At 55.4% G+C, this 16,962-nt stretch overlaps 3 protein-coding genes across 11 annotated transcripts; all 3 read right to left on the bottom strand.

Annotated features, from left to right (window-relative positions):
- Positions 1–56: 56 nt before the first annotated feature.
- Positions 57–3,421, bottom strand: REX1BD (required for excision 1-B domain containing). 7 transcript variants are annotated; one of them, XR_010942400.1, is made up of 5 exons: positions 2,636–3,421; positions 2,459–2,541; positions 1,950–2,241; positions 836–985; positions 57–282 (listed from the first exon to the last, which is right to left on the bottom strand). XR_010942400.1 is itself a non-coding variant. In XM_067733290.1 (5 exons), exons 1-5 carry the CDS (start codon positions 2,735–2,737, stop codon positions 210–212), a joined length of 615 nt encoding a protein of 204 aa, XP_067589391.1. In that variant the 5' UTR covers positions 2,738–2,861; the 3' UTR covers positions 57–209. The 7 variants fall into 7 exon arrangements, 6 of the variants coding, with proteins under 6 accessions (XP_067589391.1, XP_067589393.1, XP_067589390.1 ...); XM_067733290.1 differs by having other exon boundaries at positions 909–985; positions 2,648–2,861; XM_067733292.1 differs by having other exon boundaries at positions 909–985; positions 1,950–2,178; positions 2,648–2,852.
- Positions 3,422–4,287: 866 nt separating this feature from the next.
- UBA52 (ubiquitin A-52 residue ribosomal protein fusion product 1) lies at positions 4,288–6,830 on the bottom strand. 2 transcript variants are annotated; one of them, XM_067733298.1, is made up of 5 exons: positions 6,697–6,830; positions 5,676–5,789; positions 5,323–5,409; positions 4,571–4,673; positions 4,288–4,485 (listed from the first exon to the last, which is right to left on the bottom strand). In XM_067733298.1, exons 2-5 carry the CDS (start codon positions 5,776–5,778, stop codon positions 4,392–4,394), a joined length of 387 nt encoding a protein of 128 aa, XP_067589399.1. In that variant the 5' UTR covers positions 5,779–5,789; positions 6,697–6,830; the 3' UTR covers positions 4,288–4,391. The 2 variants fall into 2 exon arrangements, with proteins under 2 accessions (XP_067589399.1, XP_067589400.1); XM_067733299.1 differs by having other exon boundaries at positions 5,676–5,786; positions 6,697–6,820.
- A 575-nt stretch (positions 6,831–7,405) lies between these two features.
- On the bottom strand, positions 7,406–15,018 carry KXD1 (KxDL motif containing 1). 2 transcript variants are annotated; one of them, XM_067733297.1, is made up of 5 exons: positions 14,893–15,018; positions 12,210–12,331; positions 11,017–11,169; positions 9,571–9,617; positions 7,406–8,768 (listed from the first exon to the last, which is right to left on the bottom strand). In XM_067733297.1, the coding sequence occupies exons 2-5, from the start codon at positions 12,308–12,310 to the stop codon at positions 8,539–8,541; spliced, it is 531 nt and encodes a 176-aa protein (XP_067589398.1). In that variant the 5' UTR covers positions 12,311–12,331; positions 14,893–15,018; the 3' UTR covers positions 7,406–8,538. The 2 variants fall into 2 exon arrangements, with proteins under 2 accessions (XP_067589398.1, XP_067589397.1); XM_067733296.1 differs by lacking the exons at positions 7,406–8,768; positions 9,571–9,617 and adding an exon at positions 9,674–10,713.
- Positions 15,019–16,962: the final 1,944 nt, after the last annotated feature.

Raw genomic sequence — 16,962 nt, 5'->3', positions numbered from 1 at the left:
CCTGGCTTTGTGGGATCCCACCGCAGCACAGAGAGACAGTGGAGCAGCTGCAGACGAAAGGTTCTTTAGGTTCTTTATTATGAGAGGTGAGGCGAACTTGAAGAGGGTCAGTGGTCCGGTGGGGCATGACCCCAGCCAGCTGGCAGTCAGGGCAGAGCGCTGTACACCCCATTTCCCATCTCCTCTGGCTTGTCCCTGGGGAGCCACCATCACTCGGCAGATTCTGCATCAAACCTGAGATCCTGGAGAACCTCACTGATCGCTTCCATGGTTTTAATTACCCTACAAGAGTGGATGGGAACTATAAATAAAATCCAGATGGGGCGAATTAGCCGCCGCTGCGCCGCTCCGAAGGGGCTGTAGCCAGCCCCGGGCCCTCTTGCCTGCCGCCAAACCTCCAGGCAGCGCTAGCAGCCAGAAGGACCATTTAGGTGCCTGGGAGGATGGGTGGTCCCACGGGTCCCGAGTGGCAAGAGAAAAGGCCATCTTGGGTGGGTGTGTGCCATCAGGAAGGTGTGCAGGGTGACTGTGGCACATGTCTAGTGGGTGTGCACACGTGTGCGCTTGGGGGGCCAAAGGAAGGAACGTGCAGGCGTGTGCCTGGTGGGGCCTGGGCGACCATGTCCAAGCTCGGAGTTGAGCCATGTGAGCAGGATTCGTGTGTATGAGGTGCGCAGCTGTGTCCTGGGAATGCACAGCGAGTCTGGTGTGAAACTGCATAGCCTGTGTGCTGAGGGAATGTGTGTAGTACATCTAGGAGTCACCAAGTGAGTACTCTGGCGTGCACACCCTAAAGGTCGTGTGCAGATCTGCCCTTGCCAGCCCTGGGGCGCACCTGGCTGGGGGTGGGTGCCCAAGGGTGCATGTGCAAATCTAGCGTGGTCAGCCCACTGGGAGGCGGTGCTCACTTCATCTTCAGCTGGTGCATCTGCAGGTTGTCCTGCCCAGTCAGCTCTGGCGTCCCCATCAGCTGCAGCAGGGCCACCTAGTTGGGGAATAGGCAGCAAGGAGGATGTCACAACTGGCAGAGGCCACCCCCTGCCCTCCCACATAGTAGGGAGGAAGAGACACTGAAGCACCGGGAAAGGCAGCGCAAGGGTGGGGCCACAGCAGGCGCGAGTCTCAAGGGGCGGTACTTCGCGCAGAAGGAATCTAGGATTACGTTTAGGGGGGCTCCTGAGGAGAGGGGCCGAGTGGGCGGGCCCTAGAATCAGTGCAGAGCGCAACATGGGCATGACCTCATGTAGGCGGGGAAGGGGAACAGTGGTGCAATCTCAGGCAGGGATAGGTGGGCGGGGGCGGGGGTGGGGTGGGGTGGTTGGGTTGTGAGGGTTGGGAAGTAGGCGGAATCTCAGGGACCAGCCGGGGAGTTACAATCCCTAGACTGGGATTGGGTCTCTAAAGCAGCGTGGCCTGGGAATCCCAGCGTAGAGTGTGATGTGGGCGTGGCTTCACGTGGAGTTGGCCTGGGAATGGTAGTGTATCTTGGTCAGGATTGGCTGTAGAGGCAGAGTAGGCTGGGCCTTGGATCCCTAGCGGGAGGAACAGAACCTAGGCTGGGATCGAGGGTGTACCCGGAAGGGGACCTGGCCTGGAAATCCAAGGCCCCCAATCAGCAGGGAGTTGAGTACCTGTCCTGGGGCATTGGGACAAGCCGGGGGGGGGGGGTGGATAGGAGCATTGTAGGGTCGGGGTCTGGGATAGAGTGGGCGTGTCCTGGGACTAAAGATCTGGATGAAAAGTGGGGGCGGACTAGGGGGCTAACCCTGAGACTCTCCAGTGAACTTAGTGGATGACTGAGGTGGGGCAGGAAGAGGGGGTGCTGGGGCGCCAGGGGCGGGGTTCGAGGGAACGGAATCTGGTCCCTCCCCCAAGGGGTGCACAGTGGGCCATGGCCCGAGAGACAAGCCGAGGAGTAGGGGGGATACATGGAGGGGGCGGGACCTAACCGTGGCCAGGCGCGTCTCCTCCAGCTGCTGCAGCCTGCGCACGTGGCTCGCGAGCAGCGGCTGCGCTCGGGGTCCGGCTAGCTCGGCCTCCACCGCCAGCACCTCCCGCGAGGCGGCGGCGAAGGCCTGGGTCACCTCGTGTACTGTGCTCCGGTAGCGCGGAAAGTCGTAGGGCGGGCCGCTGCTCAGGTACTGTCGGTGGCCTCTGCAGCAGGCGGGGATCCTGAGGCTACGGCCCCGGCTCTCAGGCCCTGCACCCGCATCGACCACCTGAAAGCCCTCCAAGTGTCCCCTAAACCCCAGAGTGTGGAGGACGTTCTGACTCCCGCAGGGTAACCCGAAACGGGCCCACTCCCGCGCACGCGGAAGGGAGCGATCTGGTCTCCCCGCAAATCCCGCCCCACCTCTGACACCGCGGCCCCGTGGGGACCCAGTTCCTCCCCCGAGGCACGCTCATCCCCGGAGCGGGCTGTGGGCTGACCCCTCCCCTCCCCTATGCCCTCACTTACTCCTCCAGCCGGCGGAAGGCCTGCGCGCGCTCAGCCTGCAACTGGTGGATGCGCTGCACCAGCGCCCGTATCGCGGCATCTTTCTACGGGGCGAGGGGCACGGCTAGGGTATGAAGCCGGCGCCCCCGCGCCTGCACCGCCCGCCCCGCGCCTGTTCCCGCTCGGGCTCGAGCTCACCCAGGGCCACACCAGCTGCTCGCGCTCCGGGGCTCCAGTGGCTCCTGCATCACCGGGCACCGCGGGGACAGCGGACTCTGCCGCGGCCTCAGTGATGATCATGACTACGCAGCTCTGGTCCCACCCGGGAGCAGGTTGCTCCGCTGCGCCTGGCGCCCCCTGCAGGCCCGGAGGCCTCTGGAGCCAGCTTGTGGCGACCAGCTAACCTGGAGACCCCGGGGGAAGAATGGGGAGCGAAGACTGGGGGCTTCTCAGGCCTGACACCCTCCACCCACCTCCACCCCTGTGCTTGTTCCCGACTGGCGCCTGCCTTAACGTTTTCGACCTTAAATGTACGGTTCTGTATACAGCAAGGCTGTCCTTCGGCTTGTTTCTATGCAGCTATGTCAAAACCCGACTTCAGGGCTTCCCTGGTGGCGCAGTGGTTGAGAGTCCGCCTGCCGATGCAGGGAACACGGGTTCGTGCCCCGGTCCGGGAAGATCCCACATGCCGCAGAGCGGCTGGGCCCGTGAGCCATGGCCGCCGAGCCTGCGCGTCCGGAGCCTGTGCTCCGCAACAGGAGAGGCCACAACACTGAGAGGCCCGCGTGGAGGGAAAAAAAACAAAAACAAAACCCGACTTCACTTCCTCACATCCCATCCCCACTAATATAAAGAAAATTGAATCCAAGAAGTGATAGCCATCATCTAATGCCACAAGGTTGTGACAAGAGTGGGATTTGAACGCAGGTTCGGACACTGGAGAATTCCAAGTCACTGGCACCCACAGGTTCTGTGTGAACTGCTTTGAAGAGGGGGGCCTGTGCAAAAGGCCCTAAGGTGGGAGTCAGTGCAGGGCTGAGGTCAGGGCTGAGGTCAGGGGTGGGGGGTGGGAGGGTTCCTATTAAGTACAGAGAAGACCTGGGAGCTGGACATACACTGCCTAGTTTGAGCTTCAGGAAGCCTCCTCCTCCAGGAGTGGACACAGGGTAGACCAGAAAGATGGTGGTGGCCTGGCCTTAGGGAGGAGGGGGCAACTGACAAAAATGAAACTCAACTGAGGCCTGAAGTGAGAGCCTTTAGCTGGTACTCCAGGTCTCAGCTGTTCTCAAGCATCACTGTCTAGGCCTGGGTTGTCACCTACAGGAAGCCCCAATCACCCCAAGACAAATAAAAGCATGGCGTTGTCAGGGCACTACAAGCCGTCACCTGACAGACATCAGTCTTGGGTGGGACTCAGGAGCTCCTAAAGGTCAGTCAAAATTGAGAACAGGTATTTTACGCTAGGTGGGGTGTTCCTTCCTACCCCGCCATCCACCTACACCCAAACACCTCCAGGCCCCAGATGTGAGGGTTCTTAATGTGCCTGACCAGGTCCCACCAGTCCCTAGGCTGAGGTTTTTATTCCCATATTACAGATGACAAAATCCAGATGGTTGGGCTCACTAGGCTATGTGGCAGAGAGCCAGGAGTGAGACTTGCCTGTGCTGTGGTTATGACAACTTTAGACATGAAGGGCCGAGACCATGGTCAACTTTACAGGTAAGACAACTGGAACCCAGGACAAAGGACCCCCAAGAGCTATGAAAAACTGAGTGACAGGAAGTCCCTAAGGGAGATGCCCGCACCTCAGCGACCTCCCCACTGGACAGACCAACCACATGGACAACCAGTTACTGCTCCAGTCAACGAAAGGGAAACTTTACTGAGGCCCCAGGGTCATGGGGCTTAGGCAGGAGGCCACCCTGTGGGCAAAGAAGAAGCCGGTGGAGGGGCCTTATTTGACCTTCTTCTTGGGGCGCAGGTTGTTGGTGTGGCCGCACTTCTTCTTGCGGCAGTTGACAGCACGGGGGTGCAGGCGAGCGTAACACCTGTGCAAGGACACGAGCGAGTGGTGAGGGCACATCCCGACCCCCAGCAGGGCCAGCTCACACCCCCAACCTGAAGAGTACATACTTGCGGCAGATCATCTTGTCGCAGTTGTATTTCTGAGCGAGCTGGCGAAGGGAAGGCTCGATGATGCCACCTCGCAGACGAAGCACCAGGTGCAGGGTGGACTCTATAGGAAACGAAGGGCAGAGAGAGACAGTGACTGAGCCTAGGCTCACCACGTCAGTCCCACAGGTGCAGGGCAGCCTCCAGTGCCCTGCAGACCAGAGCTTCTCACGTGTTGACAGGGACACATCAGAATCCGTTGCGTGTTCTATGTGTAGATGGACACACCAGCCCAGCCCAGCCCACAGAACCTCCACCTTGTCATTTCCCACCAGTCCTCGGGGAGTCTGAGACTAATATACATATACATCAACAGTGGTGTCCATCTGGGTTTCCCCAAGGGCAAGGCAATTCTAAGTGGTGCAAGGACCTTTTATTTTCCTAGGTAAGATATTTAAATCTTTTGCTGCAAAAAGTGGTGCCGATTTTCTTTACAGTAATCACATTGAGAAACACAAACACAAGAATTAAAGAAAAAAAGTGAGTAAGAACATGAGAAACCATCGCCATTTGGAAATCCTGGTGGAGATCTTGAGATGCTTTCCAGCGATGGAAACAGTACCTTACAAAGCAATACTCCCTAGCCCTATCTGATCCTCACCTTAAGAACAATCCTCCTCTACAGCCCCCTCCCAGTGCTGAAGAGGCTGTCAGCTACCCATCCTGGGTCCTAGGCCCCACTGAGGTCCTGTCTAGCCACCCCACCCTCGTACCTTTCTGGATATTATAGTCTGACAGAGTGCGGCCATCCTCCAGCTGTTTGCCCGCGAAAATCAGACGCTGCTGGTCAGGTGGAATGCCTAAGAAGAGAGCACTTCAGTTACTAAAGCTCTGGCAAGAATACTACCAGCAGATCTCCCCTCCCTCCACAGGGCTGTGCCAGGATCACCCCCAAACTGTCAAAAGGGAAAATGAGGTAGAGAGGACAAGCTGCCTTCCCAAGATCACACAGGGGAAGCACTGGCATGGCTGAGATCTGTCCAAGCACCCATTCCACAAGGGACAGCAGATCCCCAGGGCTGAAGGGCCCCCATTTTGCGGAGCACCCAGCCCCAACCCAACTCACCCTCCTTGTCTTGGATTTTAGCTTTGACATTCTCAATGGTGTCACTGGGCTCGACCTCTAGAGTGATGGTCTTGCCCGTCAAGGTCTTCACAAAGATCTGCATCTCTGCGTCTGCTGGGGAGACAGGGGGGAGAATGGCCGGATGGAGTAGTGAGCACTGAAGGTCTGAGCAGCCCGAGCTCACAGGCTGGCCAGCTTTAGTTCCTGACAGCCCTGTGCCGGCATCGACTTCAAATGCAGGCCCGCCCCAGTGCCTGTTTCCTTCCACCCTCCAAGCCGGCAGCTTCGTCTTTAAAGATGGAACGAAAAGTTCAGGTCTACGGCACCACCTTGCCAAGAACGGTCTGGAGGTCCCATCCTTCCTCTCCTCCGCCAGCCCCCAGTCTGCCTGCAGCCGGGGTGGGAATCCCATCTTAGTAGCATCCCCCCAACACACAAGCTTTCCTCCCTACAGTCCCTTCTCCTTATTCCAAGCTCAGACACCCAAAACTTTGGCTTCCTTCTGGGTTACGCCCTAATCCTCAGACCACATTTCCTGCCTTTGATCCAATCCATAAGTACCAACTGCCAACCACGTGCCTGATACTTGTTTACACAGGTATTTCCGTTTTTTCACTTTCCAAGTCTAGAAAACGGCTGCTACTACCAGACTCTACTTACAGATTTAGAAAAGGAGACAGAGACCCAGCTCAAAGGCTTAATATTTTTAAATGGACTGGCAGAGTGTCTGCCACGAGACAAAGTTACAGTTAATACTCCTCCCCATTAAATCGGATATGCCCCGAAGGACACATCCTCGCCCCAAAGCCTCGTCAGATAGCTGGGGCCGGCGGAGCGGGCAGGCTCCTCTTCCAAAGGCCGGCTTCCCTCCCATGGCCCAGTTCGGGCTCGGAACCCGGCCCAGTGCGCCTTGCTAAGCCGCCCCACAGGGCCTAGCTCGCCTAGACGGATTCCAGGCCGCCCCCTCCGCTGCCTCGGTCCCCGCAGGCTACCGCGCAACCCTACCCAGGCCATCACCGACCTGCTCCGTCGTCTCGTTGACGAAAAAGAGAGCGGTTGAACCGGAAACCGCCGATTCGCCGCCGAGGGCGCCTGCGCACCGAGCACGCTGCGCGTCTGCGTCACAATCCGCGCCGCGCCCCGCCCTCGGCCCCGCCCCGCCCCTATGCTGGGTGCGGGCGCACGAAGCAGCGGTGCCTGTGAGCGGCCGATGCCCACCTGCCTCGGGGTGCGAGCTCCGCCCGTCGGGTCACGTAGGAAATGCCGCACCTTTCCTGGTGTTTCTGCTCGCTGTTTCCAGGCCGCCTGAAGACTGCCCGCACGTAGCGGGTGCTCCGGAAACATTTCAACAGAGTAGGGGAAACTGTTTTGTGCTAAAGTGGAGGCATTAAGCAGAGGGTCTGCAGGTCCAAGACGCAAGGGTCGAGGCAGGAGGCGGCGTAAGGGCCGAACGTGTTGGAGCCACTGGAGGCCGGCCGCTGTGCACAGATGGATTAAAGGGCGGGTCCGTACAGGAGCACGGAGAGCAGGTGGGGCTGGTGCATTCAGGAAATGGGGTGGGACGCAGGGTCTGTTTAGGATATAAGACGGAGGAGACTCAAGGATGGCTAAAAAGTGCTGGGCGCCGGAAAGCGATGAGAACTGAGAAGTTACCTGTGGGTTTGGCAGCGTACCTTATTTCCTTGAACACTTCCCGGCGCCCCCTATGGACCAGGCAAAAGCAGACACTCTGAAGTCTGGGAAGAGGCCTTTAATAACACAATTTCTAAGTGCTCCAAAGATGAGGGGACTCTGTGAGAGTGTCTGATGGGGAATGAGACCCTCAGCTCCTTGAGGAGCCCACCTTAGGGCTGAGATTTGGAGGAGGAGTTACTCAAGGAGGTAAAGGAATAATGTTGTGGGCACTGGGAATAGCACATTTGAAGGCCTGGTTGGTGACAGGAAGTGGGGTTATTATGGTTGCCACCACTGGAGACTCCCACTCAAAGCAGAGCAGCCCACTTCTTTCCAGCTCAATGGTGCCTGGCTGTCCATAACCATCCTGTCCCACATCCAGCACTTGCCCCCATTCTGGACTGCTGGGCCCAAGGATGGAAGGAAGCCACTGCTAGGTGCACCCTTCCCTTTTTAGTAACAGAGTCTTTTTATTGATAACTTCCCAACAGCATCTGTAAACATCGGGTACAAAAATATTCTGCTTAACTCTGTTCTCCAAGGTGGCTCGGCTTGCTCCATGGAGGCCCCAGGAGAAGCCTGCTGGGCCCTCAGGGTCCATACCGCTGGTCCGAGAAACAGGGCCTAACCAGGCTCGGTGCTGAGGGGATGGCTAATCTCTGCCTTGAGGCTTCTACAACTGTCTCAGAAACCTCTTTGAGATAATGATTGGAGAAAGTATTCAATACTGTCATTGAAGGAAGGGGCAAGGAGACCAGAATTAGTAGGCACAGGGGTGGGCTGGGGTGAACTCAGACATGACAGTGCTTGGCCACCTTGAGGAGGTCCTGACCAGGGTGCTGGGGCAGAGGACATCTGGCTCTGGTCTCTGGGAACCTTTAGGTGTTGCTCAGAGCAGACCTCAGGCCTGGCTCTGCACCCAACCCGACTCCAGCTGGACTGGTCATCCCCTGGCCTGGCAGAGGGGTCTACAGAAGAGAGATGTTCTCAGTGAGGGAGGAGGAGGAATGATAGATCCCCAGGAATTCCATACCCCAGGGAGGGAGCCTTGTCCCCCAGTGAGCCCCAAATGACAGAGTAGGGTGGCAAAGCTGACTGTCTCAAGGCAGGGTTACCCACTGCCACCTCAGACATCTGGGCAGTGGCACCGCTGCTGCCCTGAGACCCATCCGAGCTCCTGGGAGTAGGGCTACTCGCCCGGCGTCTCCTCGTCATCTGTATGGCTGTGGCCATTGATGGCAGGGGAGCCGGGCCGGACGTGGGACAGGTCCTCGAAGCCGGGGCTGAGGGAGGGCGAGACTGTGTCGGGGCTGGTGTCACATGAGCCTGTGCTCTGTTCCGAGGTGGCAATGGTTGTTGTGGTGCTGGGCGGGATGGGGTCTTCATCCTCGTCTTCCAGGAGGGACGCCTCCGGGATGTCTGGGGGAAGGAGGCCCAGCAGTTGGCTTAGTCACCATGCCAGGCACTGTGATGAGGGATTAACTGGGCCCAGGACCCCTGACAGCTACCCCCACCCCATGGGACATAACTCAGTTCATTTTACAGATGAGGAAACCGAGGTCCAAGCAGGTGAGAGGCCTCTCTTTAAGGTGAGGTAAGGTAAAGACGCAGGTTCTCTGGGGTTAGGCCTACGCGGGCCCTGGGGGCAAGTCTGAGCCTGGCTCTGCCCTCTTGACTGTGTCACCTGGGCCAGGCCCCTCACCTGCCCGTGTCTCAGCTCCCTGCTCTATAAACTGGGAATGATGGCATTGCCTTTATGCCTGTGGTTGTCAGCGGCCCTGGAGTGGGGAGCTGTTGGCCCATTCTGCAGACTGGGTAAACTGAAGCTCAGCATGGAGGACGCTGTGCTTCCTCTGACAAGTTACTGCCCCTCTGGGCACAGTCCCCACCTCATAGGTGTTTGTGGGTAACAGCCTGGCTCGTAGGGGTACGTGACATTCACTGGGCTAAGGACTGTCATCATTCTTGTCCACATTCCCTCGTGTCACCTCCCCCAAGGGAGGAGGCTCTAGTCCCAACACCTGCTCCGCCGGTTGCCAAGAAGATCAGGCCAGCACTCCCGCCCCTGCCCCAGGTCTTACTGGACCCACTGCCCACTAGGGCCCGGGCTTGGTGTCAGCCCTTGAGGTGACCTTCCAGAAGCCAGCCCTGGGCTGAGGGCCCTGGCATCCAAGGGCACAGAGCCCAGAAGCGGGATGTAGGAGCTCTGGGTGACACTTACGGCTGAAGGCCTCCGGGTGCTGCCTGGCCAGCTTCCCTTTCAGTGTCCTGCAGGGGAAGGGAAGGCACACAGGGCTGAACCTGCAGAGTGTGCAGGCTGGGCCCGGTGCAGGCCAGGAACCTCCCCGTCACTGCTTGTCATACTCTGCTCCAGGGCTGGAGGTAGGACTGGGCGCTCAGCCAGCAGACCTCCCACCCCCAGGACGGATGGCAGCTACCCAGCTGTCACCCAACTTCTGCGTGTCCTTGGTGCTGGCTCTGCGTGCCGGCTGGGCCCTCTACCTGCAATGCCTCATGTCTAAACCTCTTCTACCGGGACAACCTTCCAGGAAGCTTCCCTTCCCCTTGCCTCAACAGGCACTCCTCTGGGTGACTTGTCCTAGCCTGTCTCTCCATCCCCGGGGTGAGGATGTCTGTGGGGGCCAGGAGTGTTGACTATCCACACCCCAAACACCGAACACTGGCACTCACTAAACTGAGCTTCACAGAGAAGCACCTGCTTCCCTTTTTAACCTGGTTTTTCCTTTTTACCTGAAGTAACGCAGTTCTGTTTACAAAGAATTACAAAAGGTTCTTCAGAGCAGTCTCTCACCCTTGACTATGGCCAGCCAGCACTGTCCCCCCCAAAGTACCACTGCTGCTGCATCCCTGCCTGGGTGGACACACTTATCTCCTTCCTGAGTGACACAGATACACACAAAAGGTGTCAACCCTTGTGGTTCCTACTCTACTCCCACCCCTGCAACACCACACGTGGGCAACCAGCCTGGTGAGATGCCCCAGAAAAGATACGCTTTGATAAAGGATTTATCCGGCCTGTCTTGTGATTTCTGCACAGAGCATGCTCCAAGGAAACATGTTGCCCTCAATCTGTGGCACCTGCTCTGCCAGCAGATGCGGCTGCCCCCGGAAAAGAAGAAGCGGCACAGTCAGCCAGAAATACAGCTGTAGTGCCAGCTTGTTCCAGGCCTCAGCGCCCCAGCAGCAGTTGTTAACGGCAGTAGTGGTGATAGGAGCTCCGGGGGCCGTGTCAAGCATTCTATGTGGCTGGGGACTTGGACATCGTCTTTCTCTGTCCTCATGGAAACCAGCTTGAGAAGGACCCGCAAAACCTGGCAATCTCATTTTCCTCTTGAGAGAAGTCCTGGGTGGAGGCCAAGGGGGACATAAGGCTAGCCTTTCACTGTCTGCTCCTGCCTGCCTTTTGCATTATGGGTCTGGCACTATGTTGCATTTTCAAAAAAGGAATAAAATCTAAATTCAGAAACTCCAAGATTTTCAGATCTTCTCTAATACTAAGTGTGCAATGAAGCCTCCTAAAACAAGCTGAATCTCCCCACCGCCCTGCTATGTGGAGAGGACGGCCCTTATTGAAAAGAGGAGGAACCCTCTTTTCAGGCTCAGAGGCTCAGAGCAGGAGGCAGAGACTGGAGAGCCAAGCACTCACCTGATCCTGCGGAAGATGCTGTCCAGGTCCCGTTTCATCTCCACCAGGGTCCTTGTGTGGTGCAGAAAGCGCTCGCTCATCTGCTGCAGGCGGGCACTTGACAGGTTGTTGAAGTTGAGCAGCATCTCGTTTGTCTTCTCAAAGCGGTCCAGCCTGGTGGCGGAAAAAGGGCACCGACTCCTCTGCTCAGCCTCCAGGTCCCTGCCAACTGATCCTGCTAGGCCCTTTCCTGCTCCATGACCTTTGCATAGACCATTCCCTTGTCTTGTGGAGCTCTACCTGGTGTTTGAGCCAGCTAGCAAACTCCTATTCAACTTTCAAAACCCTACTCAAAAATCCTACTCAAGTGTACCCTTCTCATGTAGCCTTAACCCTCTCCCTCAAGTAGGCTCTTTGACACTCTGACTCCCCTAGCCCCAGCTTCTTTCTCTTGCCCAGCCCTGACACCCCGAGACCAGGAAGGTTCAAGTCTGATTTTGTCTCCCCTCGGCCTGGGAGTTCCCCAGGGTCAGGTCTGAATCTGAACTAAAGACCTAGGAGGGAGATGGGTATGCTGAGACCCAGACATATCCAGCACCACCGTCACAGGGCAAGAAAGGTAAGGTATCAGGTCTGTGCTGGGTTGTAAATGGAAGGAAGAGCCTTTGGCTTAAAGACACAAAAATAAAGCCCCAGGAGACCATGTTTCCCCCGGAAGGTTGTGTCAGCCCTTCTTCCCCACAGAGCAGGCCGGAATTAGGGTGAGGCTATGGTGGACACAGTGCCAAGCCCCAAAGAGGGCAAAGGCCATTCACAGCCCTTCCAAGTGACCCTGGGTGCTCCACAGAGACAGCCTAGGCTCGGAGAGAACAGGTTCCCAACAGGAAGTGAGCCGACTGCCTCCCTTAAATCCCCCAGCAGTTCCTTCCTTATCCCCCTCAAGTCTCCCCACCCCAGGCCTCAGGAAAGGAGCTGCTGTGGTCCCCGCCAAACTGTCCGCAGCTGCGAAACTGTCCCAGAGCCCTGCTTCCTGTGCCAAGGCCTCGCCTCCAGACCAGGAAGGAATTTACTTTGGAGCCAGCCAGCAGATTTGCTCATTTCCTTCATTTTATCACCAGTGTGGGCCCGGGGTAGAGGCGGGCAGGGCAAGAATGCTGGCCAGCAAGTGGACTCCTTCCCATACCGGGGGCCCAGGGCCCTTGGCTTCCACTCACATGTTCTTCTGGGCCAGGATGATGGCGTTGACATCGTCCGCATTCACCATGCTCAGGATGCGGCTACAGAAGACCCTCGAGGCCGAGTCCGGGGGGTCCATCTCTTCCTCCTCCTCCGCTGCCTGAAACAGGCGGGAAGAAAGTGTTTTCAGTCTGCATCAGGAAGTGGGGGGAGGTGGGATGGGGGGCTGGGAACCCCACAGGCCACCTGTCCGTAAGTGGGTCATGCCACCTGAGCCTCAGCTTTGTCATGCCAGGAACTCGGGGGTGTTTCGAGAACCACAGGAGTTCCTATTTATAACTTGCACCCAAGCACATCACAATCCCATCACCCCTCCCACCTCCACACCTGCCCCTCTCCACGTGCCCAAAGCTACAGGCACCTTCCTCCTGCATAGACCTGCCCCCTCCTCCTGGCTGCCCCCTCAAATCATCACCCCCTCCAATGCCTTTTCTCCCAAGAGGTCTTTGATGACTACCCCTATTCTGGTCACTCATCACTTCACCTTTTTTTAATTGCTCCACTGTCTCATCGCTTCCTGAAATTATCTTAGTTATCAGTTAACCCTTTTGCCTGTCACCCCCACAGCAATATTAGCTCCAATAGAACAGAGGCATGTGTTCTTTCTTGCTCGCTGCTCTGTCTCCAGAGCCCAGCCCAGAACCTTGTTCACAGCAAGGGATTGCCTGAATTTAGTTTTATGAAGGCAAACGGAACCTTTCAAACTCAGCTCTGAAGCTAGACTTATATCAGCAAGTTAAAGCCAAGAATTTCAGGCACTGGCAGCCAGGCTGTGGGCCCCAGCAACCCAGATGGCTCTGTGGCTCTTGGCTCCCAGCTTCCCTGGCACACAGATGCTATCCCAGCAGGTGGGGACTTCCTGGACCATGCTAGGGCAGGAGGGACCACAGCTTCAGCACTGACCCTCCTAAGGAGGTTCAGGAAAAACCCAGAATCCTGACATAGCTTGGCTCTGTGGTCTGCACGTTTAATCGCCGACTGAAAGGCCCACTTGCAATTGGTTAAGGTTCACACACAGGATCAGGAAGGGCTTTCAGAGCCCACTTAACTACCCTCCTCTTTATTGAGCACCTACTGTATACTAAACAAGACACCGATTTCAAACCCTGGCAATTGTTACCATCCTTATTCATACATGAGAAAATTGAGGCTCAGAGACTGAGGAACTAGGCAGTTGTCACACAGCCAGTGAACATGGGTCACAACTCAAACACCCACAGACCACAGGATCCACAAATATGTGACTCTGACGTTCAGTAGCTACCTGTGACAGGACAGCTGCTTCTTGCAGCACCTGATTCCTGCCAGACTTCTGATTGTTTCCAGAAATAAACCTGAAATATGGATTTCTTTTTCCTGTGAAATCGCCTCATTTACAAATGTTAGCAACTAATATTTTTCTTACCCCAACACCATAGAGGCCAAGAGTACGTATCTATTTATGCCCAGAATCTGGCTATCAGTTTGCAGCCATTACGTGCCTTCTGGAGATAAACTGCCACACCTGACGAAATCCACCACCTCCCCAATCACCATGTTTGAGCTCCTTCTATGTGCCAGGCATGGACACCCACACCCTCCACATTTCCAAAGATCATCATGTATAAAGAGGACACTTGGGCTCTCAAAGGACAGAATGTGGCGGGAAGCCCACAGCTAGAGCCTGGCAGGTGCAGGATTTGGACCTGTGGGAAATGGTTCTGCTACAAAGATGGGCTCTTTCCTGTCTCTGGCTCCCAGATGTGAGGGCTGAGGGATTCAAGGCACACTCCCCCACCAGCTGCCTCTCACAGGAAGCCTTCCCTGACTAACATACACATACAGAGTGGAAATGACCCAGCATGGGCTCTGATCCTTGCTCCAAATATATTTATGGGGGACACACGCAGAGAGGGAGACTGTGTGATCTTGGGAGAGTCACCTCACTTCCTAGATCCATTTTCTCACCCAGAAAATAGGTATAACAAAGAATCTGAATCTCACAATGCTGTCTGTGGGGACTAAAACCAATAGTGCTAAGAGGTGCTGGGCTCGGAGCAGTCAGTTTCTCCAAGTGGAGTGTGAAGAAATCCTAGGACAGGGCCCGGGAATCAGTATTCTAATGAGGGCCTCCCTAGTGCTTCCAAGAATACAGAACAAACACTTATATAGCACTTCATTTAATCCTCAGTCTCCCCTACAAGGGCATCTCCGAGGGCACCAAAGGCTCCCAGGGGTGGGCTCAGGTCACACACCAATACGGAAAGGCGCCGCTACTCCACCCAAGTCATTTAACAGAATTTAATTTGGCTGCCCAAGCTCAGCAAAACCCGCGAGGCGGGGCGGGGTTCACAAATCCCCTCATGCCCCGCCCCTGTGAAGCGGGAAACTGAGGCCCAAGCAGGTCAACGCCCGATTCCGGGAGACAGGGCACAGCCTGAACACAGGCGGCCCCAACTCCCGCGCCTCGGATCCAGACTCGGCCCATGGCGCCGCCCGCGCGTCCACCGCGCAGACGGGGAAACAGAGACCTGTGCGCAGGAGGGGTGCCCAGATGTTGCCAGCGGCGCGCCCCACCCCGCTACAACCCGAGAACCGCGCCCGACCCGGCCCGGCTCCCCAGAGGCCCCTGCGTCCCCAGCCCCACCCCGAACTCGGCCCCGGCGTCGGTGGCAGCAGCACCTGCACATCTGGCGGCCTTGCTCGCGCTTCCGGGATGGCGCCCGCGCCGCCGCGACGTCACCACGCACCATGCGTGCGAGCGCGCGTGGCGGCGACGTGCCCTGGGCTGACTTGCGTGCGTGGAGGCGCGGCAGGAACGGGTGGAGCTTAGATGCAGCTTCTATTTGCGGGTGCATCACAACAAATAGCCAATCAAGCAGTCTCTCTCGCGCCTGCGTAGTTTCCAAAGCCTGAGCTCCAAGGCAGCCCGGAAGGGGGGAGGGGAATGGGGAGGGAGGATGAAACAACCAATTTTATAGATAGTAAGACTGAGGTCCGAGAGCGGCAAGCATTCCCACAGCGTCATACAATCCTCGAGTGGGCTGTGGTGGATCCAGACCCAAATGTTCTGCTTTCCAGGCTGGGAATCAGACTCACTCGCGTTCAAACACCCTGCTGCGTTTTTGGTAACCTTTTTCTGGGCCAGGATCCTGCATTGCATTTAGTCATGTCTCCTTGGTCTCTTCCACTCTGTGACAATTCCTGTCTTCCTTAATCTTTCATGACCTTAATACTTTTGAAGAGTACTGGTTTTGTAGAACACCTAACATTATGGGTTTGTTCAATATTGCCTCATGATTAGACTGAAGTTGAGCAGCTTGGGAAAGAATCCCACAAAAGTGATGTTTCCTTCTCAATGCATCATATCAGGAGACACTGGGATGTTGATATGTCTCATTGTTGGTGACGTTAACTTTGATTACTTGCTTAAGGCAGTGTCTACCAGCTTCTCAACTGTCAAGTTACTATTTTCCTTTGCAATTAATAAGTATCCTATGGGGGGATACTTAAGAGACCATGTAAATACCATTGGTGTTTTGGTCTTGGGTTTTTTTTGTTGTTGTTTACATATTTTTCACCCTTTAGTTTTAGCATCCATTCATGGCTCTTGGCAGCAATAATGATTACTTACTATGTGTTTGCATAATGGTGATTTTTAATTTAATTATTAATTGGAATTCTGTTGTAAACAAGAGCTGTCCATTCTTCTCAATTATGTATTCAAGTATTTATATCACTATGGAGTCATGAGTATTTATTTTATTCTGTGCCTTATAATTAATTTCTATATTATTTATTTTACTGCCCCTTTAATTTAGCTCCTATGTCTTTTTAATATGTCTCCATGTTTCTGTGAGTACGTCCTTACTTTTGGCATCACAAGATGTTCTGTGCTTGCTTTGGAATATCCCTGGAATCAGCCATTTCTCCAAGGAGCCTGGTTCTGCTTCTTGGAGAATGGTATTTAGAGACCAAGATCTGGGTGCTGGGTGTGCTCACTGCTACCCAGGTATTATTGCTTAGAGACCCTCTCAGCAGTCAGAGCTAGGAAATACATGTATGTCTACTAACGCATGCATATACACATCTATTTTTAGTTCTATATCTGTTCCCTTGTGTCTCTACTGAAAACCATGAGTTCATACTGAGATGAGGATGCATTAAGTGAGATAACCCAAGTTAAATGCATGAACAAAATGGGGCAAATAGTAATTGCTTGATAAGTGTTAGCAATTATCATTAGTTTCTGGGGTCTTATGAAATGTATGTTATATATTATATGTCTGATTTTTCTGTGTCTCAGTTTGTTAACTGTGAGTCTGGGTGAACCTAGCATCTGCCTCTTAAGGTTGCTAAGAGCTTGAGAGATACACACATACCTTTGGGCACATGGAAGACTCTTTGAGAGCCCTGGAATTGGCATATCTGAGTTCTAATTCCAGCTGTCACATCCTAGCTGGGTAGCCTTGAACAAGTGGCTTAACCTTAAGAAATCATGCAGGTTAATTCCTTACAAGAGGGGTCCCCAACCCCGGGCTGTGGACCAGTACTTTTCCTCGGCCTATTAGGAAACAGGCTGAACAGCCGGAGGTTGGCGACGGGTGACCAAGCAAAGCTTCATCTGCCACTCGCCATCACTCCCCATCAGTCACATTAGCACCTGAACCATTGCTGGCATTACGGCCTGAACCATTGCCCCACCCCACCCCCATCCGTGGAAAAATTGTCTTCCACGAAACCAGTCCCTGG

The sequence above is a fragment of the Pseudorca crassidens genome, chromosome 3 (assembly GCF_039906515.1).
Source record: "Pseudorca crassidens isolate mPseCra1 chromosome 3, mPseCra1.hap1, whole genome shotgun sequence".
NCBI classification, from domain to species: Eukaryota; Metazoa; Chordata; class Mammalia; order Artiodactyla; family Delphinidae; genus Pseudorca; species Pseudorca crassidens.
The sequence above is the reverse complement of the archived record's forward strand: the minus strand, read 5'-3'. Positions and strand labels throughout refer to the sequence as shown.

Coding starts and splice junctions, on each gene's coding strand:
- UBA52 (XM_067733298.1), bottom strand. CDS start 5,778: ATGCAGATCTTTGTGAAGACCTTGACGGGCAAGACCATCACTCTAGAG. Junction 5,410..5,675: donor TAAAATCCAAGACAAGGAGG/GTGAGTTGGGTT, acceptor CTCTCTTCTTAG/GCATTCCACCTGACCAGCAG. Junction 4,486..4,570: donor GACAAGATGATCTGCCGCAA/GTATGTACTCTT, acceptor GTCCTTGCACAG/GTGTTACGCTCGCCTGCACC.
- REX1BD (XM_067733289.1), bottom strand. CDS start 2,737: ATGATCATCACTGAGGCCGCGGCAGAGTCCGCTGTCCCCGCGGTGCCC. Junction 986..1,949: donor AGGAGACGCGCCTGGCCACG/GTTAGGTCCCGC, acceptor TTCCCCAACTAG/GTGGCCCTGCTGCAGCTGAT. Junction 283..908: donor ATGCACCAGCTGAAGATGAA/GTGAGCACCGCC, acceptor CCACTCTTGTAG/GGTAATTAAAACCATGGAAG.
- KXD1 (XM_067733296.1), bottom strand. CDS start 12,310: ATGGACCCCCCGGACTCGGCCTCGAGGGTCTTCTGTAGCCGCATCCTG. Junction 11,170..12,209: donor ATCCTGGCCCAGAAGAACAT/GTGAGTGGAAGC, acceptor TTCCGCCACCAG/GCTGGACCGCTTTGAGAAGA. Junction 10,714..11,016: donor AGCATCTTCCGCAGGATCAG/GTGAGTGCTTGG, acceptor GCCTCCACCCAG/GACTTCTCTCAAGAGGAAAA.